Source organism: Podarcis tiliguerta, assembly GCF_965153285.1.
Source record: "Podarcis tiliguerta genome assembly, chromosome: 3".
Taxonomy (NCBI): Eukaryota; Metazoa; Chordata; class Lepidosauria; order Squamata; family Lacertidae; genus Podarcis; species Podarcis tiliguerta.
This window is the reverse complement of record NC_139536.1, coordinates 26,926,117-26,942,977: the sequence shown is the minus strand read 5'-3', so window position 1 is coordinate 26,942,977 and position 16,861 is coordinate 26,926,117. Positions and strand designations below refer to the sequence as shown.

The 16,861-nt window shown below is 39.4% G+C and overlaps 1 protein-coding gene across 5 annotated transcripts in view; it reads left to right on the top strand.

Moving 5' to 3' along the window:
- The window catches only part of USH2A (usherin), a 418,893-nt gene that overhangs the window by 206,343 nt on the left and 195,689 nt on the right, over positions 1 to 16,861 (top strand). For all 5 annotated transcript variants that reach the window (XM_083433263.1, XM_083433262.1, XM_083433261.1 and 2 more), the window contains exons 35-37: positions 1,813 to 1,960; positions 8,379 to 8,530; positions 15,235 to 15,397. In XM_083433263.1, coding sequence (XP_083289389.1) covers positions 1,813 to 1,960; positions 8,379 to 8,530; positions 15,235 to 15,397 — 463 coding nt within the window. The remainder of the gene's footprint in view (positions 1 to 1,812; positions 1,961 to 8,378; positions 8,531 to 15,234; positions 15,398 to 16,861) is intronic.

The following is a 16,861-nucleotide window of genomic DNA, read 5'->3' as shown; positions in this document are numbered from 1 at the left end:
GTTACAGAAAACTCATACCTCTCTCAAGGCTCAGCTGCTCTCGCTGGTGCTTTTACTGTAACTATTCTGTTATGTTATAAACCAAGATTTAAATGACTATCTGCCAGGCACCTCGGCTTTATCTGTGATTCATGGACTGTGTGTAACATTGACCATGGTTAATGTTAACCATGGTTTAGTGTGATGTCTGAGGTCTGGGAAAATTAAGGGGAAAATAGCATCCAGGGCTGTTATATTGGAGTTTTAGATACAGTGGTACATCGGGTTGCATATGCTTTAGGTTACAGACACTTCAGGTTACAGACTCCGGTAACCCAGAAATAATGCTTCAGGTTAAGAACTTTTCTTCAGGATGAGAACAGAAATCGTGCTGCGGCGGCGCAGCAGCAGCGGGAGGCCCCATTAGCTAAAGTGGTGCTTTAGGTTAAGAACAGTTTCAGGTTAAGAACGGACCTCTGGAACGAATTAAGTACGTAACCAAAGGTACCACTGTATTGTTAACCTTTTCAACAATGCAACTGATTTCTTTTATCCATCATTTATGAAGAGATGGTGACCCATATCGCAGTCAGATAGGGTGATCTCGCCAGGTTGGAATTTGTGTGTTCTACGGCCCATTAGCCCCTGTTTGGGCTTTTGGACAGAATTTTACCCCTTTATGGGGAAACCTGATTTTCATCCTGGATCAGGCGGTGGGACACCCCCACCCACTAGCTTTGTCCATCTCTATTTATTATTACACTTCTAGGCTACTCCTATCCATTTTACTTAGAAACAATCTCTCAGGCAAAAGTGCAGATCATTGTAACTTATCTAAGTACAATGATGAAATAAAATTGAACTCTTCAATCATATTTCTAAAATGTGGCTGAATTTCCAGTTTTATTGCTACTCCTTAATTAGCCACTGGGATTTTTCTTATGAGTGCTTACTTTAAAAACAGAAGTTTCTTCTTTTTCTGTGTGAAAGTCCTCGGGCATTTATACTGTTTCAGGCCCAGATAATCAAACCTTCCTTTTGTTTTCTACCGTGCTGACTTTCTGTTACTATTTTAAACTTTCCCCCAAAAAATAATAACTTTGTTTTCCCAACTAACAAAGACCAAGATATAATTAGAGCGCAGCAGCTTGCATCTTTACCTGTGATACCTATAATGTTCATAAAAACTAAGGCACTTGCAATTTTTAAATTTCATAACAAATGGTAAAGTTTTGTGTTATGCTAAGTAAGAAAATTAAGTTTAGAAAGTGGGTATTGAGAGATATATAACCATGTATTATATGTTTTAATGTTGATTATATGCCTATCCAGTGCTTTTCCATTGAAAAGCAAGAAAAACTACCTTTCCAAAATGTTTTTTAAAAAATATTTAAATAGCCTGCAAGTTAGCAGCCTAAATAAATAATGTGAAGAAAAACAATCCCTGCCTTTTTCAGCTCCACTTATTCACGTGGAGAGTCTTCACCCCTTCACACAGAAGCGGCCTTTCGTCTCGAATTCCTGGGCATCCTTGTTGCAAAACAAGCAGGCAATTGGAAAGAGTGATACACAGCTCACTCTCTGGAGAGGCCTGCTCCTGGGAAAGGATCTTTCCTGCAATTTCATAGGCTTTGTGTAACTTTAACTTAAAATAAATCCCCACAAACAAGTGAAAAGGTATGAAGGGATCATGTTTTGTTTGAGATCTAAAAATATACAATCAATATAAGTCTTTACAAAGCCTCTTGAGTTCTGGCTTTTTTTCTGATTGGCATCTGCTGGGGATGTATTTATAGATTTATTGTTGTGACTTATTTTATTTTTTTGTAAAAGGCCTGCAGTGGAGGTGGCTGCACGATAAGTGAAGCTAACTCGGCAACAACAACTGAGAGTACACCAGAAGGTGTTCCTGCTCCCGAAGCCCAGTCTTATTCCTCTGACTCCTTTAATATCTCGTGGATGAAGCCAGAGTATCCGAATGGTAAGTGAACTCTTTTAGCCTCAAGTTAAAAAGATGATTAGTAAAGGTAAATTAATATTCTAAATGGCAGCTTATATGTGGTGCTTAATTTTTAATGATCATTTTAGCGCATAAAATACCTGAGATAGTATCATTGTCTATAGCTAGGAGACAGAAGTTTTCAGCCTTGCTTTGCTGTTTTAGTGGCTCAAAAGTGCTCCCTTTTGATGGTTCACATGTACTGCATTCCTTTGCCTATTGCATTTCCTGAACAACTGAACTGAAGGATCGTCTTTGACACCTCTTAATAACGTGTTGATTTTTATAGCATTTTTCCATAATGTTTTATTTGTCTTGCATTTTTACTTTCTAAAAATGGAGAGAGTAGTAAAGGGATTAAAGTGATTGACTAGGAGATGGTAGGATAAGTCTGTTTCCCGTCTGTGTCATTTTCAGATGTGTTTGTTCATAAATCTGCTGCGTCCTGTTTCTGCATCAAGCTGTGATCTTTTAAAAAAACGTATGAAAATCCACATTATTTTTGAACATATATCCCCACAAAACACAAGTTTTTATATGCATTTCAATCTAAAATACACACTTTTGTATGTATTTCAACCCGAAATGTGAACTTTTATATGAAGTTTGGTAAGTTTTCTGGGCTTTTGGTCAAGAACAGTATTTCAAAATTCAGAGAAGTGTGAAAGCTGAAAGGATAACAGCATCGTGATCCAAATGATAGTTTGTGCAAATTTGTTTGTTTAGCTTACAAATGCAGACCAATGTGATGTAGTAGTGTTTAAATTAGAATTTGGACACTCAGGTTCATTCTCTGCTCAGCCACCCTGAAATACCTCATAAGTTTTTAGGATAAAATAGGGTGGGGTACAGCGTACATAGTACTCTGTTCAACATGGAGGAGGAGGAGGCTTAAAATGTAATTTACAAGAATGTCCAACTGCTGCAGGGTGATAAAAGCTGACTTGGCCAAAGCTTTCCATTCTAAATAAATAATCAGAATTACTGTAGCCAGAATTGTCACCTTTCTTAGTGACTCTGGGCCAATGGCTTTATGAGCAACTGAATTTTAGCAGGTGAAACTTTTTCCTGGTATAGAGGTAAATTGTGGAGAATGCTTCACCTGCTCAATTCTGGTACATGAACAAGGCCCGTAAACATGTGGCAGTCTTATTTGCAGATACTTGCTGCTACTTTAAAAATAACTGAATTTTTTAAAGTACAATTTTTAAAAGTACCAAATGAATATTTGGTCTCCTAGCATTCCCCCTGCATCCTGGAGATTTATATAAAAATTACACTAAGAAATCAATTCAAGTTGAGTACAAGACACTATTAACGAGGTCTTTGATAGACTAAGAGTTATAAATAACTATTGTAATCTGTCAGTTAATTTAAGTTTGCAGCTAATCTGCCTTCAACATAGCACTGTTGATTATTTCAGAATAATTTGTAAGCAATTAGGAATTTTAACATGAAGCTTGCTCTCAGATATGCACAGCACTGAATGTGGACGATGGGATATGTCACTGTTATTATTTGTTCTGTGAATCATTGCCTAGGACTATTTCCATAGCCATTAAACCATTTATTGTTGTTTTAAACATGGTACACCAGGAATGCCTCTTAGGTTGCTTCCAGATGACCTGTTTATTAAGCATTCGTCCTGATTTGTTTGCACAAAGCTTGCATGGAGGTTATATAAATGCCCGCTCTTTATTGAGCATTTATTCTGACTTGTTTGTGTAGAGGTTACATGGAAGCAAGAAGCAAACAACAGAAAGCGATGGAGACAACTTGAAGAGACATATATGCAAAGATGGCTGTAAGATGCTGTAAAGAAAGATATGACTTCCTATGAATTTATCATTATCCTACACTTTCTAGTGCATTTCATCATCATTTTGCTTAGTGCAAAAAGTGGGTTTGTTGTGCCAGGAGGCTTTAATCCACATTAATTGCACAAACTTACATTTACATGTATGTGATCAAATCCCTGCTACAGAATAGTTTGGAGAAATTAAGTCAGGAATGTGTCACTTGTGAACATTTTATTTCAGGACAGAAATGATAAGAGATACATATTTTAGACAATATGTATTTTCCATTCACATTACAAGTGCAGAAAATGCAGAATCTGATGTGAGCAACTGTTGGTTGTTTGTTCTTTAAATCACCAAATACAAAACTCAAAAGGGGCCAGTCCTCCTTCAATGTTGAGTATACTAAATTTTCAAATTGGTATCAGAATCAGGTTAATATTTTCAAGTGCTTTGTTAAGATTAGTATAATTATCTTCAGTATTTATGCTGAATAGTAGTGATAACAGGAATATACAGTTGTTAAGTCTACAACAAGTTGGATCTCATTCTTGGAAACAAGGCAGAGTTACAATTTCAGTTCTAGTTGTTTTGTGTGATGTATCTTTACATCTTTACAATAATTTTATAGATGTAGTAAATTGTCCGTTATGATTCTAGGTCTTATATTGAAACCTAGTCAAGATTATAGGTGATTTTGTAGTGACAGCAGAACATGGTATTCCTTACTATTCAATCCCAGTGTCCACATAAATTGATGACTGCGATACCTTGTAGCTACTCATACACAGAGGTATCAAACAGCTAAATTTATCAATTATCAAATGTACTCTTTTACCTGTTAGGTCTTTATGTCCAGTAGATGGCTACCAATGCACCTAGGTGCAAATGCATTTGGAACGGCCAGCACCCAAAGAGCAATATAGGCCCTGAGGAGTTTCACAGTTCCAACAGTCTTCTGCAGCCACGAAACCCATACAATGGCCAGGTGACCCTCTGGAGTTGCACTTAATGTGACATGAGAGGCTGCAGCCAGGACAGTTTGCCATCTTCCAAAGTGCAGCTCAAAGTGTTTTGTATTTGTGTTACCCTGGCCAATACAGTCATACCTTGGGTTTGAATGTGATCCGTGTGGGAGGCACGTTTGCAACCCGCAGCGCCGCGTCTGCGCACGCACTTGATGCAATTTGGCACTTCTGCGCATGCACAAAGCATAATCTAGTGCTTTTGCGCATGCGCGAGCGCTGAAACCTGGAAGTAACCCATTCCAGTACTTCCAGGTTCGGCGCAGTCCGTAACCCGAAAACGTGCAACCCACAGTGTTCGCAACCCGAGGTATTATGACTGTATATACAGGTTCACGGTACTATTTGGCAGGCTAAACTTTGCAGATATTTGACCTGAAACATTTACAGTTTGGTACCACCATGCCCCACCCCTGTCTGGTGCATGCTTCCCCCATCATCTGCAGTACATGTATTTAGGCTAGGAGAATGATACACCCACTGTCTGCTCCTGCCTGAAACAGGTTTCAGGTCATATGAATGGTGAGTTGGGTGATAACAGCTCATGGATATATGTTTGTGTGTTTCTAGACACCAATGAGCCACATGTGTATGTGTGTGTTATGGGGAGGAGTTGCCCAACAAATCTATGTCTTCATTATTTCCATGAGCAAAATATGGACTAGCTTATCAGGGTACCTATAAGAACATATCAATTCACAGTAGCTCCAAAAAGCTGAAATTCATTGCTTATTGAAATTTGCAACCAAAACATGCTGCCGCAAAGGAATGAAGTACTATATAAGAAGCTGTGCATTTGTAAAGGAAACACAGTCCTGACTTGAACAGGCAAAAAGAATAAAATGTTTATAATTGAAGTTGACATTTAAACTAAGTGTAAAAAGCAGCTTATTTCCAAGTACAGAAGACAAAACCTATGATAAGTTCTACAGCCCATTAATTACATTCACAGTTCCATTATAGGCAGTCCTGTGGTGCATTTTACAACTTCCATACAGAGCACTAACAATGTTCCCCTTGGATGTGCAGAACATTGGGTTGATTTAGATATCAGGGTAAAGGCAACAGAGGGTTAGGGGGTCAGGAGACCAATTATTTGCTAACTACCATGTAATTTCAGTGATAATGGCAATGGTATGGATTCTCTTTCTAATGTTAACTATAATGTGGATGTGATATCCCTGGGATCATTTGAAGAATTTTTACATACAGATAAAAAAATAATAGAGAAGCAGAAAGCTCTCAGTTCCATTTGGAAACTACAATTTGAATGACAGTATCACTAGGCAGATAGTGGGAAATACTGTATTCTTACATCTCTATGGACCAAATTATCTAATGCCTGACATTCTCTATGGTCTGGAAGTTGGTCCCCACCCAAATGAAAATGCCATTAAGATTTCAATTGGAGCAGAAACCCTTGGGATTGTGAATGTCTCTGCTGCCATCTTGGACCTGGTCCCTCCTGGATTTCCTGATACAGAGGCAAGGAAAACTGCACTCTGGACTTTAAGAAGGCCAACTTCAAAAAGCTTAAAGAGCTACTGGGTGAGATCCCATGGTCAGAAATACTCAGAGAGAAGTGAGTCCAAGATGGTTGGGAGTTCCTTAAGGGTGAAATATTGAAGGCCCAAATGCAGACAATTCCAACAAGAAAGAAAAGTGGGAGGCCTCTAAAGAAACCAGTGTGGCTGCATAAGGTGCTTACAGATGAGCTGAGATTTAATAAGGGCATGTGTAAGAAATGGAAGAAAGGGGAAATCGCAGAGGAGTATACATGAGTAGCCAACCATTGCAGGGTGAATGTCAGGCAGGCCAAAGCTGAGAATGAGCTCAGGCTCACAAGAAAGGTTAAAAATAATAATAAAAGGTTTCTTTGGCTATGTTTAAAGCAAGAGGAAGAACAAGCAAGTTGTAGGTCCTCTGCATGGAAAAGACAGAGAAATGCTATTGGGTGACAGAGAGAAGGCAAAACTGCTCAACACCTAATTTGCCTCTGTTTTCACCCAAAAGGAAAGCAGTGCTCAGCCTGGTGATAACAGAATCGACATAATTGTAAAGTTAAGTAATGTAAGTTCCGAACTACACCCACCCAATGTCACTGAAAGTCTCCTGTTCGACTCCAAAAGCATCAGAATATCAGCAAGCACACCCTCCCCATGGTATATTTTTGGGGAAGCAGGGCTAAGAATGGTTCTAGCTTTACTTCATCTGTGTCTAAAGAGTAGACCCAGATTACTTTTGGCCTGCCCACATCTTTACCTAATGTCATATATGACACTACATTTAGGGCAGCTAAGTGTGGCTTGGTCAAAATGGAAAACACAGCAAGAGAGCATTGCAAAATGGTATTACAAAATAGGCCCCTCCCAGCTGTCAAACTTGGGCGGCACGGGATGGGGAAGATAAGGAACTGACTCACTGGGTGGAATCCACTTCCCCATCTCTGTCTTAACTCCATCATTAGAGAAAACTTCCTTTTAGTTGGAGCACGTAAACCATGTTTATGCTGTATGGCAACAAAAGAAAACTCCCCTCTGCTTACCAGGTGCAATACAAATTATCGTATTTTTTGCTCTATAAGACACACTTTTCCCCTCCTAAAAAGTAAGGGGAAATGTGTGTGCGTCTTATGGAGCAAATGCAGACTGCGCAGCTATCCCATAAGCCAGAACAGCAAGAGGGATTGCTGCTTTCGCTGTGCAGCGATCCTTAAGGCTGTTCTGGCTTCTGGGATAGCAACGCAAAGCCTTTTCAGGGCAGCGGGAAGAACGCTCCCCCTGCCCTGAAGAGGCTTTGCGTTTGATCCCTCTTGCTGTTCTGGCTTCTGGGATTCAGAATATTTTTTTTCTTGTTTTCCTCCTCCAAAAACTACGTGTGTCTTATGGTCTGGTGCATCTTATAGAGCGAAAAATACGGTAGTTAATTGAACCCATAGCACCCCTTCCCTTCCAGGTCTGCAATTCCGAAGTAATGTCTCAATTAATAGCAATTTATTTAAACATTCGTATTTGTCTTATTTTTAAGAACAATAGCAACAATTAACATTGCAGAGGATGGGGCCAAGGTCAAGAGACGGATAGGGGAATTGTCTTTTGACTTGTACTACAGCAGTATGTTTAAAATATGGATCACTAGTTTTTCTAGGTCTGAAGGTGTTAGGATTCTAAATGGTCGCTATATATCTTCAGTGTCCTTGTTTTAATCCACACATGCATTTGCATGCAGAGTGGGGCCGTGAAACGGAATTGCCTCAACTTTCCCAGCTCGATTGCTTTGACTTACACTTCAGAAACAGGTCTATTAAGAAGCAAGTCTATTAAGGTCTACTTTCTTTGGAGCGGTTTAATTTTACTTTTTAACGAGATGGGCACAGTACTGCTTCATTGGACTTCTCGTGTTTTACATAGAGATTTGTTTTGGTGGCACATGTATGTTGCTGCCTCTATTTTGTAAGCTGTGGAGATGAGAGAATGTGCTGTCTTGAAGTTCTTTTAAAAGACTGTTGCTTCCCTCCCTCTTACCTGTTATGATCAAGCCTTTTAAGTTTCTCTTCATTTTTGTTTGTTTAAATAGGATTTATCACTAGCTATGCATTGTACATGGATGGCATTCTTGTACAGAATTCTTCCCAGCTCAGTTATTTTACTTCTGGACTTTCTCCTTGGAGTCTACATTCCTTCAGAGTTCAGGCATGTACTGCAAAAGGCTGTGCGCTAGGCCCGCTGGTGAGTACCTCAATTTACATTCTGAGAATGTAATAAATGTCAGATGGCAGTGAATATCAGACTAAATGGTGATGATTCACACTGGTCAGTACTAACCCATCTGGCAAAATGTGACATTTTATAAAAAATGCCATTAAAAGCTGCAAAGGATTGGAATAGGTCACCACTAGGCACCGTTCCAAAATATCATATAGATACAGTAAAGACTGAGACAAGGAGTGTGGAAAGGGGGGGGGGGTGAAAAGTAGGGTGAAACGCATATTATTAAAATTAAGGAAAGTTAATATGTTTAAGAGGTGCAAATGTGGTTTAATCTGACTTATAAGGATGCAATTAAAAGAAGAATTGCTATTCTAGTAATGAATAAAAAATTCTAGCCTCTGCCTCAACATAAAAGTTTGAAGATAATATAAAGTTTGTAGAAGACCAAGCCACATTAAACACCATATTATCAACATCAATGCCTAATATGGTATATTGTTCTGAAAAAGGTATGGATGTAGGATTAAAGGGTATGCATTTCTGAATGTGATGCAGCAGCAAGTAACATACTGAGAATTTTAGAAATGTATAACTCTTAGTACTGAAATATTAAGTTGGAGGTTTAAACAACATCTACTTTATTCTCTAATATTGACAGCTCTTTGGTTCTGTAACCATTTTGTGCTTCCCTAATAAGTATTTTTAATTATATAAATCTAAAAATAAAAGCACCAGAAGTTATTTAATAATATCAGTGTTTTCTAGCATAAGAAATAATCACATTCTTTGGTGATCTTGCTTCTGACTCTGATAAGAACATTCCAGAATGACACGGTGTTGTGTCAAAAACAACACGGCTTCTGTCTTTATGAGGTTTAATGTTGTTAAAATTGAACTTGCACTTTGCAGTAAAATCTGGGAAGAAAAGCTCCCTTGCCCAGCCAAGCTTTTATTCAAGAATAAAACCCCACTGAAATACATACTCTAGCATTTCTGGCAAAGTTTTCCTTAACAGGCTCTCACTTTGTAATATTAGCTTCACCGTACGAAGATTGCCTTTTTTTTAAAAAAGGACACCAGGACTGAATTTTTTATTTTGATTTTTGATCACATTTCCCTTTTTCTTCCCAAGATTCATTGCTTTAAAATGCTAGTAACATCATCCATCTGTAGAGCAGGATTGTAGACTTTATTACCATTAAACATTTTATAGCTTGGACGGGGTTGATGGATATTTACTCTTAAAAGCATGAGTGGCTTTTTGCCAATTTTTCTACTCATTTTTTTTTAAAAAAAATAATCCTGGAAATTTAGGGAACAGTGCACCAAACACTCGTGCAGCTGCTGCTGTTCAAACTCCATTCATTTCTGTAGGATTTGTGTGGGGCTCCCACACAACCTCTATTCAAATGCACAAAGGTTGCGCAGCAACAGCAGCGCTGCTTGAACCTTTCCCTTAAACTTTTTGTTTGTTTTGTTTAAGGGGTCCCGGTTCCAGTGAGTTGGCATTAATACTGAATCACTTCTCCCTAATTTAATGCGCAGATAGTAATACTAAGCATTTCAGATGGTAGCATTGCACTTGCTGCTCACAGTATATTTTACTTGTACAGAATTGCAATAGTCTCAAAATATTCCGCCGTGTTCTGAAAGAAACTAGTAAGCAACTGCACTTCATTAAAGCTGAAACTCAGCCCTGACTTTCAGTGCAATTCAAAGTAGGGGTTTAGAGTCGACCTAATACTTATCTGTATCGCCTGCTCAGAATGCAAACTATTTTCCTGAGCCAGTGATCCATCTCCAATCACAAGAATTGAAATGCAATGTCTTTATTTAGAGAGCAACTCACCTAAATGCTGCCAGGAAGTTAAAGCAACACATCTTCATTTGATTTTCTGAAAGATTTCCCCCCCATTACCATTTATATCCAACACTTGGTTTAGAAATATATATTTAGCTCATTGAGAACTTTAAATAGAAGCAGGGACATCTCCCTGTGGTAAACTGATATTATCCTTCCAGCTATTTTTGTTGCTGATCTTTTATTTAATGTGCCCTAATCGATTGAAGAGATGCTTTGCAACGCAAGCACCTCAAAGAAGCAGATTTTTGAAGGTAGCAGATTTTAATGAGTTTTTTATGTATTGCTGTTGCATAATACGTTGGCTTAATGGTTTTTCAGAGAAGCTGTGTATTATTTCAAATTTAATGAAAATCTGGGAAATGGATAAATCAGAAATAATTAACTTAACCTTAATATATAAAATAGTTATCCATTTGGAATCTCTACCGATTTCACTGTGTTGTTTATGGAAGTACATAGCTGTTTACAATTTTGATTCATCTGGGAATCATAAAAACGCATCTGATAAACAGGGTACATATCTCAAAACTACAAGTATGTAGTTTAAGAAAATGATAGATAATATATACCATACAATTGCCATATGATTTTGAAACATCATCTTTATTTTGTCATATGTTCTCTTATTTGGAAAAATATTAAGCACAGTTTAAATGTTCATACTTGATTGTTAGTTGTGCTTATTTTAAAATTTTTACTTAATTGAAAAATTATCAGTATATAAGGCATTGAATGAAAGCCAGACAAGTTGTTTGTCCACTCAATTTTTATGTTGAATGTCTTCCCTGCATAGTAAACAATATGCAATTTAAGATACAGTACTGAAAAAGCATAACTATAAGTACAATGCATCAAGTGCAGAATGGCATATAGGCATTTAATCCAAATTGTCTAAAAGTACACAGGGTAAATTGTGACTTCACTGAAAATTATGAGGACTTCAGTGCCTTATATTATATGAGGCACAAAATATGAATATGATGAAGCAGGTGCACAATAGAAAAGAATGAGGGAAACTTGAGCTCGGTTTATATTACTAAGCACACTCCGACTCTGAGAAGCTTTTTGTTCTAATGGTAAAATAATAAAACAATAATTATGGAGACACAGATAATTGAAAATTAATGTCACACATCTATCACATATGGCAGCCTTTGCTACATTTTGAAAGGTAGCACTAATGAAATGGGTATAAAGCAGAGTTTCAGTACAATTCCACAGGAGTGTATGACTTCAGGATGACCGTCTACGTGTGGAGTCGTGTTTCATTCGAACGTTCAGCATCTTTGAGCAGTTTAGGAATATTCAACCCCACCACCCTGTCCTGCAGTATAGGCATATATAAACTTCTGCTGTTTTAATGCAGCCATTAACCTGTGTTATAGGATCAGGGTTTGCCAACATTTTGGGGTTGGTGAGTGCATTTGGAATTTTACGAATTTTGCATTAGGAATTTTGTTATTTTTTTTGTGGGGTTACAAAAAAGGTCTGACACATCTAAAAGAAAAGAGAGAGAGAGAACTATGAAATGAAATGATGCAGGCGTGTACCTCCCTCAGCCGCCCCACCCAACCAATAGGAAACAGGCACACCTACAGCAGCCACCACTTATAGATGGAAGCTCTTTGCCCCACTCCTCTGCTTAGAGCAGAATAAAGAGTGGTGCCCAGTCCTGGCTTCCAATGAAATGTGGGAATGTTTAAGAGGCTTTATGGATAGACCAATGGATAGACCAAGCCAGTGCAAACCAAAACTGAGCAGGAAGAACATACCGTCTCTCATGCATTGTTTGTGTTTGAGGCGATATTTATGGAGACCTTTCATTGGCACCATAGGAGATACTGACAATCACACGCAGGCAGCACATTGGTGATCCCTATTGTAGGTACATGAAAGCTGAAAATAGCCATTGTAGGATATAGGGTCATAGGTAGCTATGTAGAGCAGGCTTCGTCAACCTTGGCCCTCCAAATATTTTTGGCCTACAATTCCCATGATCCCTAGCTAGCAGGACCAGTGGTCAGGGGTGATGGGAATTGTAGCTCCAAAACATCTGCATGGCTGAGGTTGACTAACCCTGATATAGAGGATCAGATGCTGCCAGGAGCGGGGGCTAGAGGGGAGGGGTGGCATGTACCTGGCCTTTTGTCAACCACATTGCTGAATTTAGTGGGACGGCAATGGAGGCCAAAGGGGTGGGGGCAAGGTCAGCTTGATGGAGGTGCAGCAGGAGGAGTGCAAGATTGGCTCCATCACTGTGCTCACACCTTCCTGACCTTCCTGCCACCTCATCCCTCTCCATCCCAGTCAATGCAGCAGTGAAGCTGTTGAGAGGCCAGAAGCACACCACTGTCCCTCCCTGGAAGCTGCTGCTGCTGGACAAAACTGTAAGTATGGAACTGGCATGTGGTCTTGGGGCCTGAAGCAGGTAGAAATAAAAATTGGGAACAGGAAGAAAGACAAGGAGGACTTGAACTAGGAACAGAAGACATTAGGCAGAAGTTATGTGGGAATGGTAAAGATTCAGGTGACAGGGAAACAAAGTGGAGCAGCCTGTCCACTGCTCCCTGAGCCGCTCTTTGGGGCCGGGGGGGGGGCAGAAATCCGGGGTTCCCCCGCAAGCCCCGACAAGCTCCTGAGCAGCTCTGGGATAGCCTGCGAAGCTTCCGCAGGGCAGCAGGCAGCCTTCATCCCGCTGCCCTGCGGAGGCTTCGCACGACTATCCCTGGCTTTTGCAGGAGGTGGGGGAAGGGACAGAGCGCGGCTCTGTCCCTTCCCCCACCTCCCGCAAAAGCCAGGGATAGCTGCGCTCCCTTTAAGGAGCTGCGTGGAGTGTGTGTGCGGCTCTTGGGGGCTTCTCCCTCTTTGGGGAAAAGCCTGCAAGCGCCACACACACACTCCACGCGGCTCGTGAAAGGGAGCGCTGAGCAGAGCTTGGGATGCATACAGGCTCTGCTCAGTGCTCCCTTTAAATAATATTTTTTTTCTTGAAGTCCCCCTTTAACAACTAGGTGCGTCTTATGGTCAGGTGTGCCTTATGGAGCGAAAGATATGGTAGTTCCCAAACCACATACTCAGGAAGCAAACAACCCAGCAAGTGTGATCACAAGAAACATGAAGCAACTATTTCTGTTGTGTTTACCTTTTGAAGGATGAGAGGATGGCCACAGGTTTGGCAACTTTTTACCTGTGGCTACAAGAAAGCGTGGCAGGGAGATGAGCTCCTTTGGGGTACAGACAAGAGCTCTCCTAAGGTGCAAAGATCGATGGATAGAGAACAGAAAGGGCACACAGTGTCTTAGAAACTGCTTGCTAAAATGGTGTTGCAATACCTGCTCTTAGTTGTTTGGCAGGTGGGTTTGATAGCATTGACAGAGGACATTCATTCACAGCAGCAAAAAGGCAACACATCACAGGGCATGTGTCTCAATCACCACAAGCCTTAAGACCTTTTCATAGATGCTAGGAGCATTGGGGCTACAGGACAAGTTTTAGGTTGAACAGCTTATGTTTTACATATAGGCAATCTTGGATTTTATCCCAGGGCACAAGCCTATCACTAGGGAAAGGGGGAGGCCCCCTCCCATAGGCACATCTGAGCCAATAATGAAAGGTACTGCATGAACCAATAGTCTTGCTAGCACTGGCAATGGTTGACATGGATCGCCTAGTCTTTGCCAATGGAGAGCTCATAGGCAAGGAAGGTGAGGAAGTTCCAGTTTATAGGATTTCCATGCCAATAAGCCACAAATGCACAAAAGTCTGTTGTAATCAATCAAATCTGTGATAATTCCTATAGACAGGCACTTACAAACACTCAGCAATGTAGAAATTATAATTAGGAATGCTTACAAATCTTCCGCTATTGAAGTTCTGTGTAATAGTTCTTTCTTTCTTTCTTTCTTTTTTAAACAAATTTCTATTGGAGCAGAACAGATAATACCTGAACCTAGGTGTTTTTTTTTTGCAGAGTTCTATTTCAGGAAAGTGATTTATGTGAAAATTGTTCTGTTTGGTTTTGTATTTTTAAATGTTTTATTTATTGTTTAAGGCTACTTTTGTTATGTTGTAGTTACCTATATTGTGAGCAACCCTGAGCACAATTTAAACTGCAGAAAGGCAGCATACAAATAAAATTATGTATGTATGTATGTAATGGGATAATAACTGGGAAGAACTGGGGGAAATTACCTATCCTTCCTTATATTAATCTTCAGATGAAGGGCAGTACTGTATAGATAAAATAAAATTAAAAAAATATAATGCATGATAAATGCATATCTTGCTTTCTGTAAACTTAAAAATATTTATATTAGAAATATTTATATATTCATTTAAAATATCTGAGCAGTTTAAAACAATTTTTAATATAAAACTGTACAATAAAAACCATATAAAATTTTAAAAATCAGAACTCATTACTAAAATAAGATATTCAGGGACTTAAGAATGATGGGTACCCATTTCACAGATTCCAAGGGGAAGGGCTGCAGCTCTATGGTAGAGCATCTGCATAGCGTGCAAAGGTCTAGGTTCAATCACTAGCATCTCTAGGTAGGACTAGGAATATCCCCTGTTTGGGACTCTGGACAGCTACCACCAGTCAGTGTAGACATTGCTGAGGTAGACAGAAATACAGGTCTGACGTTGTATAAGACAACTTCCTGTGTTTCAGTGATGACAGTTGTTGTTACACATGCTCTCTGTGCTGACCCATGGCACTGGAAACAGGAATGGAGGCAATCTGGAAATCTTTTATTGCCATGTACTAGGTGAACAAAATGTTCCTTCTTCTCATGCTTCCTTTTTTTCTGTAACAAACAAGTTTTTTCTTTAACAAACATTGTTAAATTTGCAGGTAGAGGCTCGTACAAGTGAAGATGCACCCGAAGGAACAATTGAATTATTTGTCTTTAATGATGGACCCAGAGCAGTTCAAGTGAAATGGCTTCCTCCTCGTGAGCCAAATGGGCAGATAAGCTACACTGTTCTTTTCACTGGCTTCTTCTATACTGATGAAGGTATTTTCATTTTGGCACTTCAGTGGAAATGTTCTAGTGTTGTTTTGCTATACATTTGGTGTCTCAGGGGTTGTTGGGTTTTTTTGCAAAATAATTTTATTAACGAAGACATTTGGAAGTGCTGCTACTGAAGTGAAATCTGGATCACCAATGCAGCCCTAGCTGTTTTAAAGACAGAATAAAAATGTTGGTTCATCATGATGGAGGGTCACTTATAGATTTTCTCTGTAATTTATAGTTTGGCCTTCAGCAAAGATACTTAAATTTTTGCTGAAGTGAGCTGTACTAGCATCATAGGCACTGGATCCTAGGGTCTGAAACATTCCCCCCCCCCATGTTTTATTTGAGGGGGCCAAGCCCCCTCACTGTTCAGAGGGTGTTTGGCTTCACCCCATGGCTCTTCGTAACATCATACATGCAATGTCAGAAGGTTGTATCGGGTCCCCTCAATCATCTTGAGAAGCTGAGACCTCTGACTAGCACTATTCATGCACCATCAAATGTGCACCTCAGTGTTCAAAACCTTGAAACCAAAAAAGTATTTGCTGGCGAATATAAATGTGCCACCAGATCTAATGCACACCCTAATTTTCACGACGTGATTTAGCCAAAAAAGGTGTGCATTACATTCAAGTAAATATGATCTAATCTATGGCAGAAGAAGACTCATATCAGCCAACAGTGATGGGAATCACCTTCTTGGAAAAAATATCTAACACTCGTAGCTAATTTCTGGTCAACATACAGATTTTATTTCCTGATTTTCTAGTTGCACCAGATACACACAGGGAAGTGGGGAAAATTAGAATCAGTTCATATTTAAAGGCAGATATACTGAATTCTTAGTTTCTAAAACAAGATATGAACTGAAACCACCATTCTTTGAAATTCACGCTTCTTCAAATTTTGCAGTGCAGTTCTTCAGCCATGTAACATGCACAAAAATGCATAGTGTTCCTTAAAATTGCATATATTAGTGAAAATAACATACAAAAATGCATTCTGCCATGGAAAGCTGGTTTGCAAATATGTGTACAATAAGCAAAATTGCCTACAACAATGTGTATATTCAAAGAATTTCTTAGTAAAATGCTGGTGAAAGTTCATGTGGACTTTAAAAACACACAAACTGTTGTGGATGTGTGATGAACTGGATTCAGTATTGGAAAAACAAGAAACTGAAATTGACATATTCACCCATACCTAGCTGTGCTCAACAAGCCACAGAATATCAGAACTATTGTCTCAGTCACCCTGTCCCAACTGTCCTATTGTTGGTCATATTTCTTGCCAGTTTTGCTGCAGTCTTCACTCTCATCCTCTTTTGACCCTTCCCAGTTTCCTTACCTGGAACTTCCGTTATCAAATGTATATGCTCATGCCTACTGCTGCGAAGTCTATTGCCTGGACCAAATACCCAGTAATTTCTATCTAGTCCAGTGGATGCCCAATACTTGATATTTC